General features: G+C 39.9%; 1 protein-coding gene across 1 annotated transcript in view; it reads right to left on the bottom strand.

Moving 5' to 3' along the window:
- Positions 1-22,164, bottom strand: part of CRAMP1 (cramped chromatin regulator homolog 1) — a 42,577-nt gene extending 20,413 nt beyond the window's left edge. Inside the window, exons 1-7 of the mRNA XM_026042957.1 lie at positions 21,786-22,164; positions 13,425-13,618; positions 11,063-11,216; positions 8,859-8,942; positions 7,095-7,143; positions 1,517-1,602; positions 518-641 (exon numbers count right to left, since the gene is read on the bottom strand). Of these exons, the coding sequence (XP_025898742.1) occupies positions 518-641; positions 1,517-1,602; positions 7,095-7,143; positions 8,859-8,942; positions 11,063-11,216; positions 13,425-13,618; positions 21,786-22,134 (1,040 nt within the window). The 5' untranslated portion in view covers positions 22,135-22,164. The remainder of the gene's footprint in view (positions 1-517; positions 642-1,516; positions 1,603-7,094; positions 7,144-8,858; positions 8,943-11,062; positions 11,217-13,424; positions 13,619-21,785) is intronic.
- Between the last annotated feature and the right edge of the window lie 2,106 nt (positions 22,165-24,270).

The raw sequence follows: 24,270 nt of genomic DNA, 5'->3' as shown, positions 1-24,270 counted from the left end.
CCCTTCAAATGCTAAAACTCCTCATTCCCTATATTTTTTTGTGGAAAGGAGGTTTAACTATAAATATCTTTCTTTGAGTCAACACATTCTGAGTTTTGCTGCAGGCCCCTCTAAACACTGTTTTATTTTTCTCTGTCTTAGGGCACATTCAATATAAACTTTAGCAGAATTAGTGCCGCAAATAAGCATTTTACTTGCATCCTCTGCTSTCACAGCTGTGTGTAAATGGCACCAAGCATCTTACTCTCCAACTCTATCAGTTTCTTTTAAGTACTCAAATGGAAAAAATATAAAGAATAATGGTAATCTAATTTTCAAGTCTGAGATCTCATGATCTGCAAGAATCATATATTCTAGTTGAACAAAGCCTTCAAATTGGGAACATTTAGGCAAATTGCCTTATCATGCAGGCATGTGCTGCCTGGTTGGCAGCCAGGATTCCAGAGAGAGAGAGAGAGTTAAGATCCTGCCCGTGTATTTCCCTGCTCCACGCTGAGCACGATTAGCCCGCTCGTACCTAAGCCGTGGGTTCTGAGCAAGACTCTGCACTCGTGCCCATGCATGATTATTTCGTGGCTGCAGCTCCACGGGGACCTTGAGAGGAAGACGCACTGGCTTCTGGTCTTCTTCATCGCTAATGCCTGAAAGGAAATGAAGCAAAAGGCAGGGGTAAAACCAAGTATAACTCTCTCAGGCAGAAAGCTGTGTTCTCAAATAAATGGAGAAAAACATCACAGATAACAGAGCATAACCCAGAGATGATTCAGGCAGCTCAGCTTCACCAACAGAGTCTACTTTAGATTACCTTCTCTTCTGATATATTAATGTTTTTCCTTGGAAACTGCAGTGCTACTGGCAGCTTCCAGTTGAGTATATATAAACTATGCAAATATTTTATTTCATAACTTTAATCTGCACTGCTGCCACTTACTGAGAGAAAGTGAGGTCATAGGCAGCTGAACTGGAGACGAAGCAAGTCTGAGAAGCTCAGTGCTAAACAACACACCGCTGCTTACTGATGGGCACTACAGAAAACAGTATTGTCTTCACATATTGTAAGTTTAATTATTACCTCAATTTCTGACAGTGAGGCTGACAGAGCCCTGGAACAGGCTGCCCAGAGAGGYTGCAGAGTCTCTTCCTCTGGAGATCTTCCAAACCCACCTGGACGCCACCCTGTGCCTTGTGCTTAGGGTGTCCCTGCTGGAGCAGGGGGTTGGACTGGATGATCTCCCTTCCAACCTTAATGATTCTATAATTCTATGATGCAGCTACTTCCTTTGCCATCTACCTACTGTCATATTCCAAGATTTAGAGGGCTGGGTGAAGCTTAATTTTACTGAGACTACACAAGCAAATGGCATAAAAGGACAACAGAAACATATCTGTGCCCAAATGAAATGTGAAATGGCACTAATTCCCCTGCTAGTGATATCAGTCTCGGAAGAAGCCTATTCTCTCTCATATGTTTGCAACCATCTGCTAAAGCTCTTCCACATTCCAGTGCCTTACATACCATCTGGATCACAGAGTTTCTTCAAAGCCCTGCACATTGGAGCTTTGATTCGAAGGTTTCTCCCTTTGTAGCGAACAGTTGTGGCCCTAAATATATGGAAAAAGAAACATTTATAGGCATAACATACAAAAGTTTGTGAACAATATTCTCCAGCTGTTGAGGTAAGAGACATTGGTGCTACTTTTTTCTCCTTGTTCTGCAACTTCAGCCCAACTTGAATTGTCTGAAGCCAAACAGAGGGCCACACCAAGTCCAACAGTCAATCTCCACCAGAGAAAAGGCTTTTAAAAGACACAGCACCAGACGTGGATAGCTATGCAACAGTGATGAACATAAAACCAAACGGTCACTTTAGCCCTTAAATGGGAAGCCATGATATAACTGAAGTGTATTGACTGCAAGTATGATTTACCAGAAAGTCAATGTTCCTTGCAAAATAAATCTCCTGAAACCAAGTTTAATCATACGCAGYTAACACTTTTCAAAAAATATATTTTTTAAATGAACCACGTTTCATTATAAGTGAAGACAGGACTAGTATGAATCACCCTCCCTCACTCACATCAAGACAGAAAACTTATGCTGCACTCAAATTTAACTGCTGAGTATCTGGAAAAGTGCAGACCTTTCCTCTTCGTTCTGAATTCCTAGGAGGAGAATTTCCACTTTTCATCTTTGGACAAAACTTTGATATTGAGTGATCTGAAATTGGTGTATAGTGCAAAACTCATACTGTAGCTAGCAGAAATATGGAAGGATTTGATGGAAAAGAAAGAATATGCAGTGGGTAAAAATCTTCAGATACCTACTGCTTTTATCTGTCCAGGGATTATCAKTGTTTTCCCCAAAGTAGCAAATAAAAAATGGCAGAAGTCTACAACTCTTCCCCTCTTCTGGGGCTCCTAGAAATGTTCTTGTCACCACTGTTGCATTGTATTACACAAAGGTATCCCAATATCCCAATGGTTCATAATAAATACCCTTGCCATTTAACAACAGGGATTCACAGAAAGCTCCAATTACTCTTGGGAAAAAAAAAAAAAAAAAAAGAAAAGAAAAAAAAGCAACTCACTTGAGCTTGAAATCTCAGACTTTCAATGTCAGACCTCTTGTTATGGTTGAGAGCTCCATTCCTACCATTAATGCTGCTCATGGTTTTTAGAAAGCTCATGTTGAGATGATCAGGTGCAAGAATGTGTAAGACTGCTGGAAAATGGGAAGTCTGCAMAGCCAGGGAACGGCTGTAGGGAATACAGCCGTGCTGCATGTTGCTGGGCTGTTAAGAAGCTGAAATATTCTCTGCCTTGTTCTTGCATGCAGTTAGTGCCATCAAAACCACTGTGATCCTTCCCTTTCTTAGAGAAGACATGCCTGGTGTTCCCTCCTCTTACTCGAGGAGGAAACGCATTTTCATAATGGTCTTGTATAAAATCCACTCAAGCCAGTGGAAAATTAATGTAATTAACTTAATGCACCTTGAAAAAGCCCCCTAAATTTTAAGGCTACAGTCCGGCTGTAGCAGGGCACTGAGGGCAGTGCCACCAACTTCTTCTGACAACTTACACTAGCTGAAGCTAGCCCTACACCTCGATTTTAATTAAAGCAGCATGTTTTTCCACCAAAATGTACCCTTGAAATAGCCACACGCAAAGAGTCTTAACAGTTTTTTTAACTGTAATAGTGGAAGGGTGCAAGGGAGGCAAGGTTTGTCAGAAGCAGCATTGAATTTTCTTAGACCAACTCATTTACTACATAAACCTGACAAGTTCCCTTTTTCATGGGGCTTGAAGGTGACCTAAGGAAGAACGTGAATGCTCCAAAGGCTATTTCATCCACCTACATCAGCTGAAATAATACACCACATTTTCTATCTCTAGAAACTTCACTTCAGATAAACAGGCAGACATTCATGTGAAAATTTTACATTATACAAGGGATATTCTACCTCACCTGCACAAACATGTAATTGTTCAACAGCAACTTCAAGCCAAAAACTGCAGTGAAGAGCGGACACATCAAAAAACCTAATATACCACTAATTTTGCAAAACATTAGGGCATCAGGAACATGTAAATGTTAAGATCATGCATCATASGCTCCTAGATGCACTTATATTTGTGCTTAAAGGGCACAAAGAAAAAAACAGAAAAGAAAAATACACAGAAAACGAATGTGAAGCATATGAATATATCGCAGAAAAAAATATTTTTAAAAATCCATAAGAAAGAAAGTGATGGAGAAAGAAAGACAAATGCAAAACTGCTGACAGCCCTGAAACGGGAGCAGCAGCTATTGCTGAGTATTCAGTATTGGGTAAGAACAGCAGCTCAGCACTAAGCATCAAAATATGCTCCTCAACAGACAAACACGGAACATGCAGGAATTCACATTAAAAACCCCMTGTGCAAGGACCTGTCACTATTTGGCTACGGCATCAGGATTTTTATTTTCATTCCAGCTTTGAATCTATGGCATGAGAAGTGGCAGCCCCTCAACTCTAGATTTAGATGCTCTGCTTGGGAAATCAGGAATAACTCCCCCGACTCCCGTTTCCAGCAAGTGTGATGSGTTTAAACCAATCTAGGGAGAACCTGATAATAAAGTTATTCTACCTTTAAATTAGTGTAGAAATCGATATCTTTGAATACTGTATCTTCCTAATTGAAACACACRGGATAAAAAGGTGCTAAGGATTAGTTTTATTTATTTAAAAGAAAAAGAAGGTAAAAAGGAGTAAAAGGAACTGCAAYAGAAGTAGTCTTGGTGTAAGATACTAATCTAGCTAACCTCTTGCACATGTCCTGGATATGTACAAATGAGGAAAATGGTAAAAGTTAAGYGTTAAAAAAATTACTAAACCCGATAGGCATTAGGAACCACTAGTCAATTGCTAATTTATTAGTAATAATAAAATAATTGTTTTTATTAATTTGTATTATTAATTGCTCTTTTATTATTATTTTACTTATTTCATGGAACAGTAAATTCCTACAATGGCACACCAAATGCCTTTCCTAGGAAATCAGAGGCAATGAAGGATCATTTCCCCTGCACACATATCACACCTAAGAACTGGAATGGAGAGACTAATGTCCATCAAGACATCTGTCTTTAGCTGTCTTAAAAACAGTAATTCTTATTTGTGTTATGAAGATCATTCCAAGCTGAGAAGAAGAATGCTGACAGACACTAAATTGTGTCTGCAATGTGTTATAACWGCTTATTTATTTTCTATTTCTTGTATTACCTGTATTTTTTTAATTTTGTGTTTCTCTGTTTTTAAGTCTCATTCATGTGTGCTGAAGATTTACAAATCTATTCAGAAAATACAAAAATTTCGCCAAGTTTTTTTTTTTTTTAATGAATGCAAAGATTTTTACAAAATCTCAGTTAAACAAAAACATTTCACTCCTGGAAGTGAAACCAAACAAAAACCTTTGGTYGCAGTCTATTAAAACCTGTTTCTGAACAGTGCTGGGGTACAGCCACAAAGCCGCCTCTCTTTTTATATTCCCTCAGCACACAATGTGGGATCACTGCCACATAATAAAAGCTAGTACCAGAGGACTGGGCAGAAAGTGGTCTGGAYACCCCATAATTTCTAACAGCACTTTGTTCCCTAATTGCAATTAGAAATCCTAAAAACATTAAGCAGCTCGTGGGGATCAGTGTTGACATGAGCATGCTGAATAACCTGGGCACCTGAGGAAGGTGACAGGGCCATTCTTACCCTCCTGGGGGTTTATAAAGACCAACACTAAGCTCTATTTCCTAAAGGACCATTGATTCACGTAACAGCAACACCAAAGGCAGTTATTTGAGACAGACAGTTAAATCCATGTCCAAGCACCATTAACTACCTGTGACCTCAGTGGTGGGCTCAGCCAGGAAGACTGTCAGTCTCACGTTGCTACCAGCATCTCTTGGGGTCATTTGGCTTTGCTAGACTACATATTTTTTACAGAAAGGACAGATAATGTGTAACAYAAGCAGAACAAGCCGACTGCAGCGTTCCCAGGGCTAAATGAGCCTGCCAATAACTGCCAGGTGGCTCCTCATAATCTCAGCCTTGCCTGACCCTTCCTAYGGTCAAATGAGGCTAACATTCATCTACTGCAGGAAAACATCAGAATGAAGTAGTATTAGCCATCGTGACAGGGATTAGGTTTCACTCAGGGCTTCAACAAAGCAACAAACCTTAGTAAGTGCAGTGCACCCTGAGAGTAAAAGAGGGAAAATCGGATTTGAGAAGTGTGTCAGAAACAGAAATAAAAGAGCTGCTTGCACACAGATAGAGCCATCAAGGTTTCTATGCCCCTGAGCAAGTTGAAATGAGAAAACCTATGGGGAATATTCACCATGTGTTTCCTTGTAGAAGCATAGGCTGCCCAACTCCCTGCACACTCACAGGATCAATCCACAGTGTAAAGGGCCAGGCCTTAACACAGATAAAAAATTAAATATTTAAATAGATACCAATTAATGTAAATAATGTAAAATTAATCATTGTTTCACCTGCACAGTTTGCTCTTGCAAGAAGGAAAAAGTTTCCCAGTAAATGGGTAAGAGTCGCAGGAGAGAAAACAGAGCGAAGGCGTGAGACACAGAGTGAAGAACTAGGAACTTCATCCTGGGAAACGCTGTAGACAAGAAGTCCTACAAGCAGCAAGTGTTAGATGGCTAAGTGAGTACTCACATTTGATGTGGCTTAGTATATTTAGATGATGCAGGGCTCCCTAAAACCCAGGAACATCCCCGATAACTTCAATTAAAACAAAATGTTTTAAGCACCAGATTGTTTATAAAAACCTAGCTATAGGGATGATAAAACCTACCTACAGGGATGATGAGGAAAAAAGATCATCTTATTAAACAAACACCAACCATATGTTCATTTCTGCTCTAATTTCAAATTTTCTTTAATAGAAAAATGAACAAGTGATTTCATAAACAATCAGATTTGAGACTTGCAACTGTACAAAGCCCAGCTCTCAGGAGAGAGAAAATTAATAAAGAGAGAAGATTAATAAATTATAAAGGAACTCATCTATAAAGCTCAGCTGGTGAGCAATGAAAAAGCTGCACAACACCAAGCATCTATTTTATATAGAATTGTTTCAGGTATTTCCTTAATTCTAACAGTATGACAACTCCTAACCACTTCTGTAGTATAAAGGAAACTGCTAAGCAGAACAGAGGCCCCTCAAATCGTATTTTTTTCTTGAAGTGAAAGAAATTGTTCATTCTGAAAGAAGCGACTGGAGGGCTGAGATCCAAGTGTGTTTGGGATCTGAAAGTCAGTAGTGGAGAGCACTGCTGGCATAAGCATATGGAGAAGAACTATATTCCCAATATTCAGTCAACTTTTTGGTGTCATAATTTCGATAAAGAATTCTTATTTTGAGACTTTGACTCTATAGAAAAGACATATATGAAGGAACCAACGCATTTCAACGCAAAGTGAAGTACTTACGAGATGCTCTCAAGACTCAGGATGATCAGTTTAACAATCAATGGATCAACAACTGGGTTGCTGAACAACCCAATTCCACAAATTTCAGAAGAAGTTCATACTTACCCAGCCTGAATGAGCTCATTGAGTTTAGCTGCGTTCTTGTCATCCATACCTTCCCATGAAAAAGGACAACACAGGTAATTAGGATTTAAGTTATACAGTCAAGACCATTTGTGCTTGCTTTGCAAAGCTACTGCATTTTATTCTCATGCAGGATGAACAGGCATAAATGGGCTACAGTATCAACTTCCTGAAAATACTCTGTTTTCCCCATGTATAAGCTTTAACCTTGCCTCAAAAACTATGGATTACTCACAGACTAAATGTTCAAAGTTTTTAAATACAGCAGAAATCTTGGGTGGCTGAGCATCAACCCAACACCACAGCATTAAAAAACAAGAGAAAAAAAAGCTTGCAGATCTTCAGGCTCAGGCTCTGTTGCTACGGCAGCACAGCAGAACGACCGAGCACCGAGCCCTCACGCGTCTGCATGCGGCTTGAAAAAAAGCCCAGGTAAGCGACACTTTCTTAACTGCGTTTAAAACTGCAGTATATTGTTGTAACTTGATTGCTATTTTCTACAATAGCAAAGTCCAGGTCTATTTACAGAACAATTAACCTCGCTCTGGCAATGCTGGGGGTATTTCTGACACACTTTTCCTTGAWGGTTCTACATAAAGTCATCTCAATTGCTGGGAAGCTGGGCCTGGGTTAATACCACAAAAAATATAAAAAATAAGAAGGAAAAGCTACTTTCATCAGCCATGGGAGAAACCTCTCAATCTGGACATAGACACTTGCTGCTCTGGTCCATTTGGTCTAGAGGAAGAGACGAGGAGTGGGTAAAAATAAGTTATATATAAAAAAAAAAAAAAAAAAAAAGTTATATAAAGAGGGAGAAGCACTGAGTGTGCCTGCATTGCCATGGTGACTGCGGGAAGCCACATTCCCAGTGAGAGCCATGGATGCTTTGGAGACAAGATGCAGAAAAAGGGAAGAAACACTAACATTGTTTGCTATTGACAGGGCAACCTGTCTTGCCTCTGCACCTCTGTCCTGAACCAATTCAAAATCACTTCTCCAGTGAACAGACAAAACATGGTCAGTGCAAACTTCCAGGACAGGCTGATTACTGAGAAGTTACAATAAAACTCCAGGTGAGGAAATAATCTAGCAAAAAGTCTCCCAATACACAGTAATTCCATTAGGAATTGTGTGTGTCCACTCACTGAGCCTTTCTTGATCTTTTACTTTGCCTCCAGCCTCTGGGGTTGACAAGGCAAGGACGCATTTTGGTTAGTGGTGAAGTTGTTATTTCTGTTTATGGTTTTCAGTTCTTCAGTATTCATTATTATGGAAAAATTTAGAGCCTTGGATTCTCTTCTACAAACCTCTACTGTAGAAAGGCATCATCCCAGATTTTGATTGTGTAGACAAAAATAATTGTGGGTGCAAATAGTATCATTTATGCATTTAAGTTCTTTGCTTTCAGGAATAATGGAACAGACGTGTCTAAGCTGCCTATATATTCACCTTTCACCCGCAGGCATTGCACGTGCTGCTTTCTGCAGACAGTAAAAGCTAAAGAAATCTGCTGAAGACAAACACAACTCATGCAACAGACTAAGAAGGTCTTATAAAAATAAAAATACATTTCATGAAAATCTATACAACAGATAATGGCTGCAGAATATAGTGAATAAACATCCTGCAAAAGTGAAACTACTCTGGACATGGTCAACTTCAACATTTCTAAAATGCATTTCTAAATCTACCATATGAAAATATTTTTCAGTCATTCAATTTCAGTCAGAAATTCATACTCACATCCCCCAATCTTCTTCCTTAGCTCCCCATAGCAGATTAAGCCATAAAGCTCCAGGGAGGATTTTTTCAGCCCTTGCGAAAACACTGGAAAGCAGAAGCAGAGTTAGTGAGACAACACCATCCACRTTGCAGGTGCTCATCTGAACACTGTGGAGAAAAGCTAATCTTGAAGGTAACACTAAGCTCTATTTCCAAGAAAACCAAAATGAGAGGGGTTAACAGATTTGCTGTTGGTAACTTAAATTTCTGGGAAAGGCAACACATTTTTTTGGACAACAAAAAAAAAGAACCAAGAAGCTTTCAAAGAACTTAAACTAACAGCTCAATATGCAAAGCAAAGTTAATTCAGTTATATCAATTCTAGTATCCCTTATCTGTCTATAATTTCTAAAGCACACTGATGTCCCAAGAAAACACATATAGCATTTGTACATGAAAATTCACAACTAGGTCCAAATTTTTCAGGAGACACAAAAGCTCAATGTAGATTAGATGCAAATTCCAATTTCTATTTTTTTATATAAAATTATACACATTTTAWCCAGCTTTAGCTTTTCTCTTTTCATATCAACATATGCCATGTGGACCTTATTATTTCCAATATATTTAGAGATCTACATCAGCACTGAAAAATCTTGTGGTTTATAACTCTGACAAAAAATTACTCTCTTAACTAAGAATTCAGTGGTTTTTGACTTGTAAACATCCTTAATCTCAAGTTTAGGCACATGTATTTTTACCAGTACGAAAACTAATCAATGCACTGCACTAATTCTTAAAGTCCTCCATCTAATGAGATTTTGGATCGCAGAGATTGAGATACAGAATTCTACTCTATTCAGACAGCAGATTAGGTATTCCCACAACAACTTTCCTTAACATGTCCTACAAACTAATTTCCTCAAATGCTGTTTGCCATGACATTTATTTTCAAATAAAATATTAATGGCTTGTTTTATCTCAAAATGTCATTTTGTGCTTTGGAAAAAAAAGCACATCTTAAGCTGTAAGATGCTTTTTAAACACCTAAGTGCTCCTTCAGATAAYCTTAAATGTAAAAGTATTTTGGATGTATAAGTCATCCTCTGACTTAACTGTCTTAGATAACCTAATTCTATGAATTGTGTTCCCCATTTTCTTTGTGTTTCTTTCCCTTTTCCTAGGGGTACGTGATAATACGCCTTACAGGTCATTAGCGCTCCAAGTCACAGCCATTTCTCATGCATGAGGTATTTTTAACAAGACAGGTATAGGCAGAATTTGACAGGATGAATTTACTGTCCAGAATTTTGCTGAAGATAAAAGAATTGCTTGAATACTAAAGAATTCAACCACCACGCAACTACCATAATAATTTAATTCACTGGGAGCACAGCATCAGAAGGACAGGAAGGCCCAGGACATCGTTTGTCAACATGCTAACAGGGGCCCTGGCATTCTTCACAGCATCTTCACAGAGTCAAAAGAACTAGAATTTATCACTCACTCTGCGAAAGGTTTCCTTTAACCTGCTATTTAGATTAGGCTAGAAATTCAATTGAATTCTCACTTCAAGACCCAGAATATGTTGTATTTGATACAAATCAAGTATCAAAGAYCATGCATTACCACTATTGTTAACAAACACTGCTAAGAGTTCATATGTACACCCGGGTTCCTTATCACTGAAGATCTGGGGATAAGCAGGGAAGAATAGAAAGAGGAGAATTCAGTAGTTTGGGATTCCTTGGTTAGTGAATCAGTGACACAGTTTCAGGTTTATTTAAAGTGTAAGTAAGTATTTCAGCTRTTCAGACTAGGGTCAGACTTTCCCCAAGGTGGTGAAAAGCAGACACAGGGGTCCTTTTGCTTCATGATGCCAAGAGTGACTGTAACATTTAGGTAGCTGAAAAACATTTCTTTAAACCTGGCTTTTCCACAAAATCAAGAGATGGATGAACATTTACTACTGTGTGGTAAAGTACCATAGAAGTAATGATGCTATTACCAACATTTTTTTTTTGGGGGGGGGGGGGAAGTTATTTAAGAAGAAAAAATAAAAATCTGTCGCACGGTCATGCTAAAAATGCAAAGAATCCACACCTACCTTAGYACTATTCAGTATTTTCTCATCTTGTTTCCCTCTTACCCTCTAGAATGGCACCAAAAAGCCTAGTCCCCACAAGACTGAGCTCTGCACTGAACCCACRTCCTTGCATACTGACCATTATCAAAGTCAATGTACTTGGAGATCTTGTGCCAGGTGCGGTAGTAGAAGTGTCGGACTTGCTCTTTGTTCTTCACCATGCTGGCGGGTTTGCCTTTCTTCTTGTATTTCAGTGCAATGTTGTTCTGGATCGCCTCRAAGTCCTTCCCGTGCTGAATTAAAAATAAAACAAGGTGAAATACTCAAAACCAAGACTCTCTCTTGTCACAAGACAACACCATTAACACAAGGGATTTGGAAGTTCTTTGCGGGAAATCACATTTGAATGGTCATAACAGAAACAGGGCAAGGGTGACCGGTTTCTCTTAGGCAAAATGTATCACTTATGTCAAAGAAGCTACTTCCTAATTTCTTAAAAAGAACTTTTTCAAAGTAAAACCATCGTTTAAAAATGATGTTACTTAGAACTGCTCTGGGTAGCATGATTGAAAATAACAACTTGGTGATTTTGTTTTCTTTAATTTCCCCTGTGTCCCTTTCCCTCTTCCTCTTATTTCCATTTCTAAGATGAAAAAAATATATTACGTTTGTCTTTTTTTTTTTTTTTTTTTTTTTACAGTAAAATTCACATTCGGATTTTTAGTGGTACAAAAACTGAGTTTCAAATAATGAAGGGAAGCTTTTTATTTAAAAATACAGTATTTTCTTAGAGAAAATACATTTTTACAGTTCAATGTATTGTAGAAGTTTATTCTCTACACAGAAATAGACACGGAAGTGTGTCTTTAAATTCCCATAAATAAATAAATAAATAAATAGTGTTTGGAGAATAAAAAAAAGAAAATATAAATTTCACCTACATCACCAATGATCTCCTGCTATTACAAAATTTCTGAAGAACTAAAAAAAAAGCTGGAATTGATTTACATATGATTACAAAGTGTGAAAATCTCTACTAAAAGGTAATGGTAAAGACAAAAAATAAATGACTGGAAGTGGGCGACCAACCAAAGTGCAGCCCAAACCCATCCTACCGCAGACTTTGGAACTTATTCCAGAGCAATTTAAAATAAATGTTTCCTTTGAACAATGGAATGAAGGGAATTCAATTTTACACAATTCTTAGAAAGAGTAAGAATAATTTTAAAAAGGAAAAAGGAAAAAAGAGGGGGGGGAGAGAGAGGGAAAAAAAAAGGAAGGAGAGGGACAAGGGAAGGAGGGGGACAAGGGAAGAGAAAAAAGAAAGAGAAAAAAGAAAGAAAAAAAAAGGGAAAAAGAGTATAAGTGTTCACGCTAGTCCCAAATATACACATGAAGCATATGCTTACACACCCACATTCTAAAGAACCCCTCACAGCACTAAAGGACTTAGCATTACTTGTGTTCTTATTTTTATTATGCATTTCTAAAGCYGAAATCCTCTTAAAACAATCATTAAGCACTAGACATTCTGGTAAAGACTGTATACATCATGTGAAATAATGGGCAAGATTATCTAAGTTTTTCCAGGTCTTCCACCCAAGTACTGACCTGGTTCAGATATGTTTACGGTCAAAGACTAAAGCCAGTGCCTGAAACTCTTATTAATATTGAAGCTATTTTCTTATTTGAAAATACTACAGCTGGACTGTATTCTTTTTCAAAATCGAGATGAGACACTATTTTCTTCTCATTTGAAATAATTTACATTTTTCTTAATTATTAATAATTTTATCATTAATAAACTTTAATTTTATTAATTTTATTAATTTTATTATTAATAAATGTTATTAATAAAATTATTAATGATCTTTTCTTCTACGATAAACATCTTTGAAAAAAATTGTAGTGTTATTGTTACATAAGTGATTTTCACTTTACACGGTAATATATTAAATCCCATTTACGATAATTATCAATATATTCTCGCAGGAGATACTTTTTGTGTTTTTAAGTTTCCTTAAGGAGCTCACTGGTAGGTAGACACATTCTTGTGCATTTCATTTCTATTTTTATTATGACATATATCCTAAAAGCTAAAATAATCTGGCTTCCGACATGGCATTTGGCTCCATCTACCCTCATCCATATTTCCTGCATATTCAGGAAAAAGAAGCTTAGAACTTTTGGAAAGTGGCTTTGAATCACAGATGTTTTATAGGTGATTGTACAGACACATATCTTCTCATATATATATATATTTATACATATTTTCATATATATATATGTCTGTATGTTGTGGGTATACACACACACACACATATATGCATTTATGTAATGTATATGTATATATGTATTACACACACACACACACACACACATATATATATATATATATATATATAATAGGGTGTTCCTGCAAAACCCAATTAAATTAACCTTCTTAGCAACATCCAGATACCTAAAGGAAGCCTAAGCTGCCTTTTTTTCTTTACACATACCTCATACAGTCCCTCAAAGAAAGTATTTTTGTCCTCAGTGCTCCATGATTCCCACTGCCTTCTGACCTTCTTCCCTTCCTCCTTCTCTCCRGTCGAGGAGCCCAGGTTTCTTGCTGCTGACTTGGAATTTGCTGCGGGAGTGGTGGGAGGAATTCCTTGGGTGCTACCAGACGTAGTCCCTCCATTATCTGCTGCTGCAAAAAAATACAAGACTACAGTGAATACTAAACCAACCAGAGGATTCAGGCATTAAGATGGGGAGGGATTCAGAATTTTCCCCTTTGCCAGCTTCTTTTCTATCAAATTATTTCAAAGTATACCACCTGAAATATAACAGGCAAACGACAAGTCAAATAGTCAAAAGACACGACATCTCAAACAGCAAAAAAAAAAAAAAAAGTTCATTTAGAAATCTGAGAGAACACACAAAAAATGAACTCTGTTCTTCCACAAAAAAAATTATGTTCAGTGACTTATATTTCCCAAATACTTAAAAAAAATTGCTATGATGTATTATATAAGATTTGACTGTTCTTAACAAGGCAGCAGTGTATTTCATTTAAAAAAAAGATTTTTTTAATATTAAAATATTAAAATTTTTAATTATAAAACATTCTTATTACCATTACCTTTTATACAATTACTGGTCTTTTCACACTATTTTTCAAGTCTTATTCTTTATTTTATGATAAACTCTTTTGTCTTAGCTTACCTGCTTACAAATCCAGTTTGTGAAATACCGTAATCTGAACCAGCTTTCCAGGCTTATGTGCATCAGCCCAGTAATTTGTTTTTATGCTTAAGTTAAAAATGGCCAGTCACCTTTTAAGATTCAATTATTTGAAGTATTTTGCTTACCTAACAAAGTCTGTGTTCAATCAATCAGTCAAAACTTGGGATATCCAAAACTCAACCTAATATGACCAGAGTATCAGAACAATCAACTCCTGGGGACTTACTATGCCTTAGAGATTCAAGATTTGTATCTAAATCTGAACTACTCCATTGCATTTTGAAAGTGTTTCCTTGGGGTAATAAAAATCACACTGTTCTGATTCCTGGAAAAAAATGTTTGTTCAAGTAACTGGGAATATTTGAAAAAAAAAATCAGAGCAGAGTTTGTAAGACATCCACATTTACTTTTTTTTTTTTTTTTTTCCCCTTCCAGTGTGCAATAATTATTTACTTGGTATGAAATATGACAGAGCATCCATTTTAAGGTTAATGTTTCTTTTATTTCTAGGAATTGCTCTTTGATTCTTTCAAAGAAAAATGTAGTCACCACCAGRAAGTACCTACGGAAAAAGATGGATGAAGGAGAGTCTTCTAGGTAACTAGAAGAATATCCAGGTAAGAAAAACTTTTCAAATAAACAGTTTATGCATTTCCTGAGTCTTCACCAGCCATCTACAGAGTCAGAAAGTTAAGCAATTTTATCACAGAASCTGTGAAGGCTCCAGAAGAAATAAATCATTATAAAAGGTTAAGGAAGTTGAATAGCTGTCTGAGGAGAAAAGCAGAATATTTAAGACCTGGAATCCGGATTTGTTCTGCAAGTGAACATGTGTGATCAGAAAACTGGAATTTGCATACAATAATAACAACAACGACAACAATAACCACCACCCTTGAAATACAAATCTTAATGTTTAAAATTGCTAAACACCAAGAAAGGGGAATTCAAACACACCAGTCTCAATCTACCGTCCCTCTYGCTCCTACTTGGTCCCAAAAAGGAATACTTCACTTCTAGCAAGATGGCTCTAGAACCTGCATGGCAAAGAACTGCTCTTCTGATTGCAGACCTCTAACTTTCCAGTAAATCATTTAGAAAACCTATTGATAAAAAGAATAACAATAAACTAATCCGGGTATGCAYGGGTGCTCAAAGAAGTACAGACCTGCAGTCAGTTGCCAGGTACAGGTTCTATCACAGACTTCCTCGAGACTATACAGCATACACGGTACGYGTGAGGTTTCCATAATTAAAAAGCACAAGAACCAAATATGTCAGGAGGTCTCTAACATCTTAARAAAAAGAAATTCCATTCTGTAGATTTCTTGCGAGTTGCATGTAAAAGGCAAAGGGAAAAGAATGGTTCCACTGAGCCTTCTCTCCTCAGGACACGCTAAGTGCTCCATGGTTTCAATTTTTACAAAAAGATATATTTGGAATCGCTCTTCTGTTCCTTTGGATATTCTTTGCTATTCTATTAAATATTCTTTAGATAATCTGTTCTATTCTGAATTCCCCGAATGACACACTGTAGACCTTCTGAGTTCATCACAGCCACTACCGTTTTAAACAGAAATAAATTACTATTCAGACAACTATTTTGTCTCACAGGTCAACATTTTGAAGAGCTAATATTCCTTCACCTTCACAGACATCTCAGATGTCATTTAATTCTTCTAAGAATCAAGGAGTTTGCTATATGATCCCTTTTCATAATCTCCACTACTTACTATTGGGCACAGAGCTATTTCAGTAGATCACCAAAATTTACTCTAACATACACTGGATCTCAGTAAGAAGTACTGTTTATTCTAAAACATAGTATTATAAAGCAACTCAGGATAAAAGGCACGGCAAGCAGATACACATCATTACGACTCACCCCTCAAATCCATGATTTCAGTCTTGTTTATAAAGTTCTTTACATATGCAACAAGCAGCAACTTTGTCTTATCTAATTAATGGTTGATATCATCCTAAGTTTTAAACCATCTACTGTTGAGAATTAAAGTAATGTGTTATAACAAAAAAGTCTGTTCAGGTGAGTCTTACCACCTTATGGTTGGAGAGAGCAAGGGGACTTTCTCCAAGAATTTGCTCTAATTAAAATTGTCTATAATGGGAGATGACTGCAGGCCAGACAGTCATTCTCTCTCTGCTGCTCGTTCCCTGTACGAATCACAAGACTGGACATCCATGTGATTATAGCTGTGAGAATCAGGATGCAACAGAGAAGCAGGTCCTGCAGGGGAGATATAAAGCAACAACTTTGGAAGCTAAGTTCTTGCCATTTTCAGTTTTGACTCTACAGATTGTCAAGACATTAGGTTTCTTGGTAACTTCTAACAAAATCATAGACCAGAGTATCGATGTTCAGAAAAAGCTTATAGATCCCATGTTCTCTACCCACTTACATGCCCACTAGCGTCAGGGTTTCAGATATATGTGACTGGAATAGCRGCATTTCATACTACGTTTTTTTCATTATTCCCTTCTGTACTATCGTAAGAAGTTGTCTTTGCAGTTTAGTAGTTTAATTTTGCTTTGTAGCGAAACCTAAAACCTATATGCAAAAATGCATATAAAGGGTTTTAAAGACTACAGTTTAAAAATCTGGGTAGGAAAACAACATTCACCGCACCACTGCATGTACCTCAAGTAAGAGGAGAGCAAGYGAATGCCAACTTACAACATGTCAGGAAGTTTGTCACCGCAGAGCTTTAATCCATAATCATTTGCTTACTGATTTTACTGAAAAAGCAATCAACGATAAATGTTGAAACTTTCTTCTTGATCGCTTGGCAAATAAGCTCAGTTTTCTAGGCATTCATCTTTCCAATGGCCAGAGACCATCACATATGTAAGTGAAGAAACACACCAGCTGATTSCCTAGAACGTCCCGATTTGGGAATTTAGAGAGGCCATTTAGTGTGTGAAAGGACAACCGAAACACGATGCAATCCTCTCAAACAACTCTACCTGAGAAGAAGGTACAAAGGAGAGAGGCAGGGACACACTTTGCAGTAAGTCTTCGTTTCAGTTCAAGAACATAACTGGAAAACTAATTCCTAGATTGTTTGCTTCTGCAGTAAATGCAGCTTCTTCTAGCTCTTACTATTYGTGTTGAACAACCAAGATGTAGCTGACTGTCTTCCAACAGTACTGATTATCAGGAGGAGTCTACACACAGAACTATACTGAACATTTACTTTTTTATGGACAATGCTGTATCTAAGCTACCAAAGCAGCAACATCTGAGCTAAACCAATACAGCTCTAAAATGTGCATCTTTGTAAATAAAAATGGTGCATTATAAATACACTCATTCCCCAACTCTAGTAAATCAATATTGTCTTGCTCATCCATTACAAAGAAGGATGTGTTATAAGCACCTGTACTAGGCATAAAGCTAAAAACTTGGCTGTGTTTCTCACAGACAAAGTTGTTTAAGTTATTTACCACTGGAGAAAAGAAATTCAGACACAAGGCGTCATCCTGGGAAATATTTTTACGTGTATGACAAGAAGTGAAGTAACTGTTCAGCTTACATCAAAGCTGTAACTTAATTGACATTTTTCCTATGCCAGCCAACATGAAAGGTGTAGTGATAAAACTTCTATCTATGTAACCCCACTTACTACTTCACTTAAAGTATTTTAAAACACTAAGAGGTATCACYGATTGAAAAAAAGCCTGTCTTTCCCTCTAAATGATATGTTTGTGCAGCCGTGTGCCTTGCAGACAAGCCCCTTTCCAAGCTCAGCACATGGCACTGCACATGGCACGTGGAACAAAATCCTCCTCTCCTGGTGGGGTGTGATGCGAAAGCTCCTGCAGGGTTCTCTTCCCCAGATACTTTCAAAGGAAGGGAGGGAGAGCCTGGATCAACAGGAGGACAAAGGGGGAATGAAACCATGTCAGACAAGGAGGGAAGGAGAAGCAATGACTGTAAATGAGATGGGCAAAATTAAAGAGAGTATTAGGACAAAGGATAGTGCTGGTAGTTTCATCAGTCACACACTCCCTAGAGATACAATGATGTGAAATCTCATTCCTTCAACAAGTCTACAATATATTCAGCAACACTCAAGTTTGGGAAAGRCACAGTGAAAACAATTCTCATAGATTAAGTAGAATCAAGTATCTTGGAATATGTGTCCTCTTCAGTAGTTAATCTAACCTACATACTGCAGAACATGGAACTTTGATGGGTTGAATCAAACTGCGGGCTACTGACTGATGAGTTTTGTAAGACGGAGAAAAATGGAATATATTAACGTGTCCAGTGTAGTTTTTCAGAAGAATTTTTCTTTTCCTTGAATAGGAACTACTGATTACAGCAAAATGGTTCCAAAAAAGCATTCGGATTTGCCTGGCACATTTAGTGAATAAATTTAGATCAACATCATGAAAGACAGGCTTCACGCTTCAGAACATCACCGTATATTTTGTTACCCTTTCCTCTGACTTTATTCTTCTTCTGKAAAAACAGGTAAAAACATATTTAATATTAGAAATAAACTCTCAGAAATCATTGTTCTTCAGCAACCTCCCTCTATCTTGACCTGATTCTGCACTCTCAAGAAACTTTGATGCTTTTGTACTTAACTGCCTCCATCCAGTGACTTCTTCAGATTTCTCCTTTGATTTTGTGCAAGTTACTGTAAGACTTATGTTCAGTACTGCTCCTTCTAAAGCTGTGCATTAAAGTATAGAACGCAAATTTGGAAATACAATAAAGGTCAATAAATACTTGAAAATATACTAGATATTTAGAAATTTATGCAAATTTTAATATATATGTGCAGCAATTCATATAAACCTTTCATCAATTCAAAACAGGATTTCGAATGGAAGAAAAAAATWTAAAATATTATCTTACTGTACTGATTTTTACATCATTTTTGCCCTAAACTCAAAATGCAACAGAGTGCATAAAAAGGAAGAGCCAGAATCCCCAAGTCTCCAAATTAAGGACAAATATATATATATAGACATTCTACTGGGCAGAATTTGAAAATTATCGATYGAAGTCTTCCACGAACTATATAGTAAGGTAAAGCAGAAAAGTTAGCAGATGTTGAATGGCCCAATTCATCCTACCATTTACAGTGATAATTATTTTATCAATAATTTCTTTGCTACAATGAGGTACCCCAAAAGCATCAGTGCCAAAAATAATCTGTAAYAGACCTAATTTGGACCAACCAATGCCTGCTGAGTAACTACATTTTGAAAGAAGTTCATGATCCTACTCTGTAATAATATCCATCCCGATCCTCTTTACAATGAGATTTTACTTTGGAGTACAGAGATCCTCAGAACAGGACTATTTCTTTAAGAATATTCTAAGGGATACATAGGATTATTGAAAGATCATCCCACTAACAAGTTTCGGATATGGACCAATTATAAACATGGTCTAAACACTCCTGGTCGCCAGTGTCATCGTCACCTTTGCAGTTATAACCTGCTCTGTGAGCTGCAAAATGGAAAAGTCCTGTATTTTCTGATCCCAAAGAGTGTGAATGCAATTGAGCTTTTTATTATTTTGATACTAACAGGRGGAGTACAGTGAGTTTATTCCCACCTTCATCACTCAATTAGCTCCTTATTGGAAGACAACCCTGTGATACTTCTCTTGGAATGTAAATCCCATGAATAGCAAACACCAGATGTTTCTGAGGCACAATTCAGATACGTCTGGAAAATGTCTCAGTAAGCATCTCCGAGTGTAAAGAACTCAGAATAGAAGGGGATCCTACTCTATGRCTCTGTTCTCCCAAAATGCTACCACATCAGAGAAATGAGCTCCAATATGTTCACACCAAAACTAGCCAGGCTGAGTTGTGGCTGGTCTTTCGATTGAAAAAGTGAAAATATAGTTTTGCCACCGACTGTCAAAGAGCATAGTCAGGTACAGAGATTTTATGCACTATTTTATGACTGATTACAAAAATAATTATGCTGTGTATATAATTTTATTTTGGTAATTTCAGAAAAATAAAGTTTGCTTTTCAGTTTAGTGTCAACGTACCTCACTGAAACTATTCCACTGCTCTAAAACTGTAAACATGCTTTTATTTACAAATACGCAAACATGAACACGCACATGCACAGATACTAACGCATACTTGTTCACATGTGTGCACACTTTCAAAGCAATGGAGTATTTTCACACCCACATCTACTACATGTCAATTATGGATTATATGTATTTCAAACAAACCTCCGCTCACACTTAATACCATTTACAATTCTTGAAATCACTATCTGCGGCTGAGTACTCCTGGGTATTTCATCTGTTTATTTGGTTTAATGCAATTGGGGAAAAAAAAAAAAAAAAAGAAAACTTCCAGTTTTACTTTCCAACATTCCACTATAAGATTTTCACTTAAAAAAAAAGTTTAAGAGATTAAATATAGTTTACTAAGGTATTAAAAATATTTTAGTCAATTATATAAATTATATGTCAAAGAAAGGACTTAAATAATTTTTGATTGCATGGCAATACTTCATATATACTAATTTGCAAAGAACTGCTTTCTGCCTGCAACATTAAGCTACTATAATTCTTTTAAAAAGTTTACCTAATACCCAGCACGTGCAGATCACTGTAATAGAGATGAGTGAGGTATTCTCCAACATACATTTATACACTGTASAGTTTCATTTAGTTTCTCACAGGCAAGAGTAAACCTTATTGTTTTGAGTGCTGAAAAAAATCAGAAAGTTTTGTTTTCTTCAAAATGTAATACAAAATAATGTTTCAGTATGTTTGCACAAGCGATTCCAAACGCGAATGAAGTTCAAATAGAGTGCCAGGTGTCAACCAGCAAGGGCAGAGCACAAACAACAGCACAGCCTGACACCCTCACTGCCTTCTAGCTACTGAGGAGAGCAACAGCCTTCAAAAATCAAAGTCCTATCTACAATGCTAAAGTTTCAAAAATTGAGTATGTCCATGCATATGTATATATGTATGTAAATATACACACATATACGTATATATAGCAACCATAGTTTAAAAATCTCAAATTGGATGTGAAAGCACCAGCTCTTCTGAAAGAGTGATGTAGCACTGGGAGTTCACRAAACCTTGTACTACAAATACTTCAATATGTGCACTTCATAGCTGCTTCCAAACAGTTCTTTTGTTAAAATGGTCACAGAAATACACAAAGGGAAGATTCATTTTTTTAAGTATTTTTTTTTTAAATAGTACTCCACAAATGTTTTGTTGCTACCCCATGTCAGAAGCCTGACTACAGCCACCTGATTACACAGCTTGCTGGAGTCTCATTTCCTAACCAAAACACAGAAATTTCCTAAAACTCCCGAGTGACGGGACGCAAGAATTAAAGGCTCTCTTCAGGAACGGAGACCCCCCTCCCTTAGCCCACATACCCCCCAAGCCCTAGTTTTGTGAGCATAAACACRAGAGTGGGCAGCAGAGACACTGAAGGCTTGGGACACAAAGAAGGTTTCAGCCACTGCAAGCAAAAAGCCCCAAACACCTTCCCAAACAGCAAACAAAAGATGACATCTCCAGAGCAAGGATGACAGCGCCTAAAAACACAGGTGACCCCCCTGTGCCTCAGCCTGTGTGCGACAAAACACGGTACCTTTGCCTTTTGCGGTGCTGCTGTTGCCAACCGAGGAGGATGCCTGGGAATCCTTCTTCAGCCGTTTGCTCTGAGGTCTGACGCTGGACCTGAGAAAATGATGCTGGTCCTGGCTGTGGGACGGCTGGAGGGCGGCAGGGGCCTGCACCGCGGCGGGGGTCGCCGAGGGGCTGCCGTTAGTGTTGCTGTTAATGATCTTCTCCTCTTTCTTTGTGCTGCTGCTGCCTGGAGCTGCCTCTCCTCCTCCTCCTGCCCCTTCTTCTTCCAGGGACTCCTCATCTCCTCCTGCTCGCTTGCCCAGCTTTTTCACCCCTTCCTCCCCGCTGCTCTCTCCCAGTTTCACTGTCATCCTGTYGGGGAGGGGAGAGAGAAAAGGAGGGGGCACAAAGTCAGGCCACGGACCCCTGCACCCAGGCAGAAAAATCCCTGGGCTGAGAGGGGAGAAGTTTAGCTGCAGAAATTCCTCTCAACATGGCCGCCGTTGTTTGTTACTAAATCCCCTTTCGTTTGCTGTCCCGACCCAACAACCTGTGCCGAGGGGCGGGAGGGGGGAAGCCCCGCGGGAACCCCCCCAAAGGGGCCTAAAAGGCAGCGGGGCTCCCCCGGCAGCCCCCTGGCACCTTCCTGGAGGAATCCAGGGCGCCTTTGGGAGAGAAATCACCGAGCCAAACTCGGGCAGTTGGAAGCGCTCGACAGACACACGGAGAGAAAAAAAGCAGCCACCAAAGCGCCGGCAGAGCAGGGCAGCGCCGAGGGGGCCGGGGGCCCGCAAAGTGCCTCGCGCCCACCCCAGCCTACCCATTGCGCGGCTCCTGGGGCCCTGGGGGGCTCTTCTTTCTCCTCACCATGGAGCCGAGGTGATCCGACCTGCCGAGGGGGGGATATTCATATTCCTAGATGCAGCCGCCGCCGCAGCCTCTCCTCCTCTCTCTCTGTGCGTGTGTCTCTCTCTCTGGGGCTGGCCGAGGCTAGGAGGATTTGCAGCCTCCCCCCCCAGGCCGGCACCCTCGCCCCCCGCGGAGGGCCCAGCACCTCCGCACCTCGTCCCAGGCGGCCCCTCGGCTCCCCGGCAGCCTCCTCGGGGCGGCCTCGCGCCCTGGCCGCCCGCTGCCTCCACACGGCCCCCGGGCGCCGCGGGGCCCCGGCGCTGCCGCGGCGCCTCCCGGCACCCCGCAAAACCAACCTGCCCCCCGTTCTTTATTATTATTATTTTAAAGTCCCCAGGTGTCTGCGTTGGATTTTCCCCGCTCAGCACAGCRCAGCTCCGAGGGGCACTGCAGCCACTTGGCCAAGTCAAAGAGAAGTTTTGAAACACTACTTGAGAAGACTCGCTTATGGATGCTCTGCAGATTGTTTAAAACACCTCAGAACACCTCAAAAACCAAGTGAAAGCCAAATTTGACACGCGGACCTGCTGCTGGGATGACTGCTCATGCCACACTGCCAGCACCACTACATCAAGCTGCTTGATATGCCATTTTTAGAAAAAATAAAAAACAAAAACCAAAATATCAGCCATGCACAGAAAGCTTAGGGCACTAAATCACACTACCTGCTAAAGGCCATCAACTCCTTTCTTTTTAAAGAGCATGATAATACTACTGACACCACGCCTGCAAGAAGCCAAGCAGGAAACCCTTCCACAGCACACCAGCAAGCGGGAGCAGTCACGACGCCTTATCACCACGGCAAAAGCCACAGTCCAACTTTAATTAGGGGGAAAAGACAAATACCAACAGGAGGAGGAAATCCCCAATATCGCAACTGAAATTCCAGCATCGCCATGGATAAGGCAGACACTAAAACAGCGCATCTGGAGACACCCCGGGCAGATCAGCGCTGTACGGCGCGTCACTTTGGTGGGTTTACTCCCGACCCGTCCTGCTGCTGTGGGAAGGCGCCTTTYCCCTCGCCTGGTGGTCAGGGAGGCCGGCGAGGCCGCCAGGCCCCGGGGCAGCCTGCGCAGGGGCTCTCGGCTCACTCGGAACCTGCGCTCGCTGCTACACGCGGCTCGGGGAGACGCGGCCTGGCTGCTCCACGGAGCGCACAAACCCCGGCGCTGGCGCTCGCAGGTTTCAGCCACGGGGGAATTCAACCTTCTTGAGCTCCGTTTGAGTTTCCTCGCCACAAGCGAAGCGCTGCAGCTGCTGCCTGCCCAGCAGCCCGGTGACACAGCTGCCATAGCCCCCGCGCTCCAAAGCGGGTCGCGTCGGCGGCCACAGGAGGGGGGCAAAGCCGCTGTACGCCCCCCCCGCCCGGCCCCGCTGCTCCGTCCCGCTTCCTCCCCTCGCTCTCGCGCGAGGCCAGAGCCCCACCGGCCTCCCCGCGCTGCCACCGCCGCGGGAGCCGTTCCGCGCGCGGGCGCGGCGGCCGCAGCGCGGTCTCCCCCCCGTCCGCTCCGCTCTGCGCCGCTCGCGGCCGTTACCTGCCGCATCAAGGGCGCCTCGCAGCCCCGGCGCTCCCGCTCGCGCGGCAGCTCCTCCGC

Source organism: Nothoprocta perdicaria, unplaced genomic scaffold, assembly GCF_003342845.1.
Source record: "Nothoprocta perdicaria isolate Ctin4 unplaced genomic scaffold, notPer1 scaffold_319, whole genome shotgun sequence".
In the NCBI taxonomy this organism is placed as follows: Eukaryota; Metazoa; Chordata; class Aves; order Tinamiformes; family Tinamidae; genus Nothoprocta; species Nothoprocta perdicaria.
This window is presented reverse-complemented; position numbering and strand designations above follow the sequence as displayed.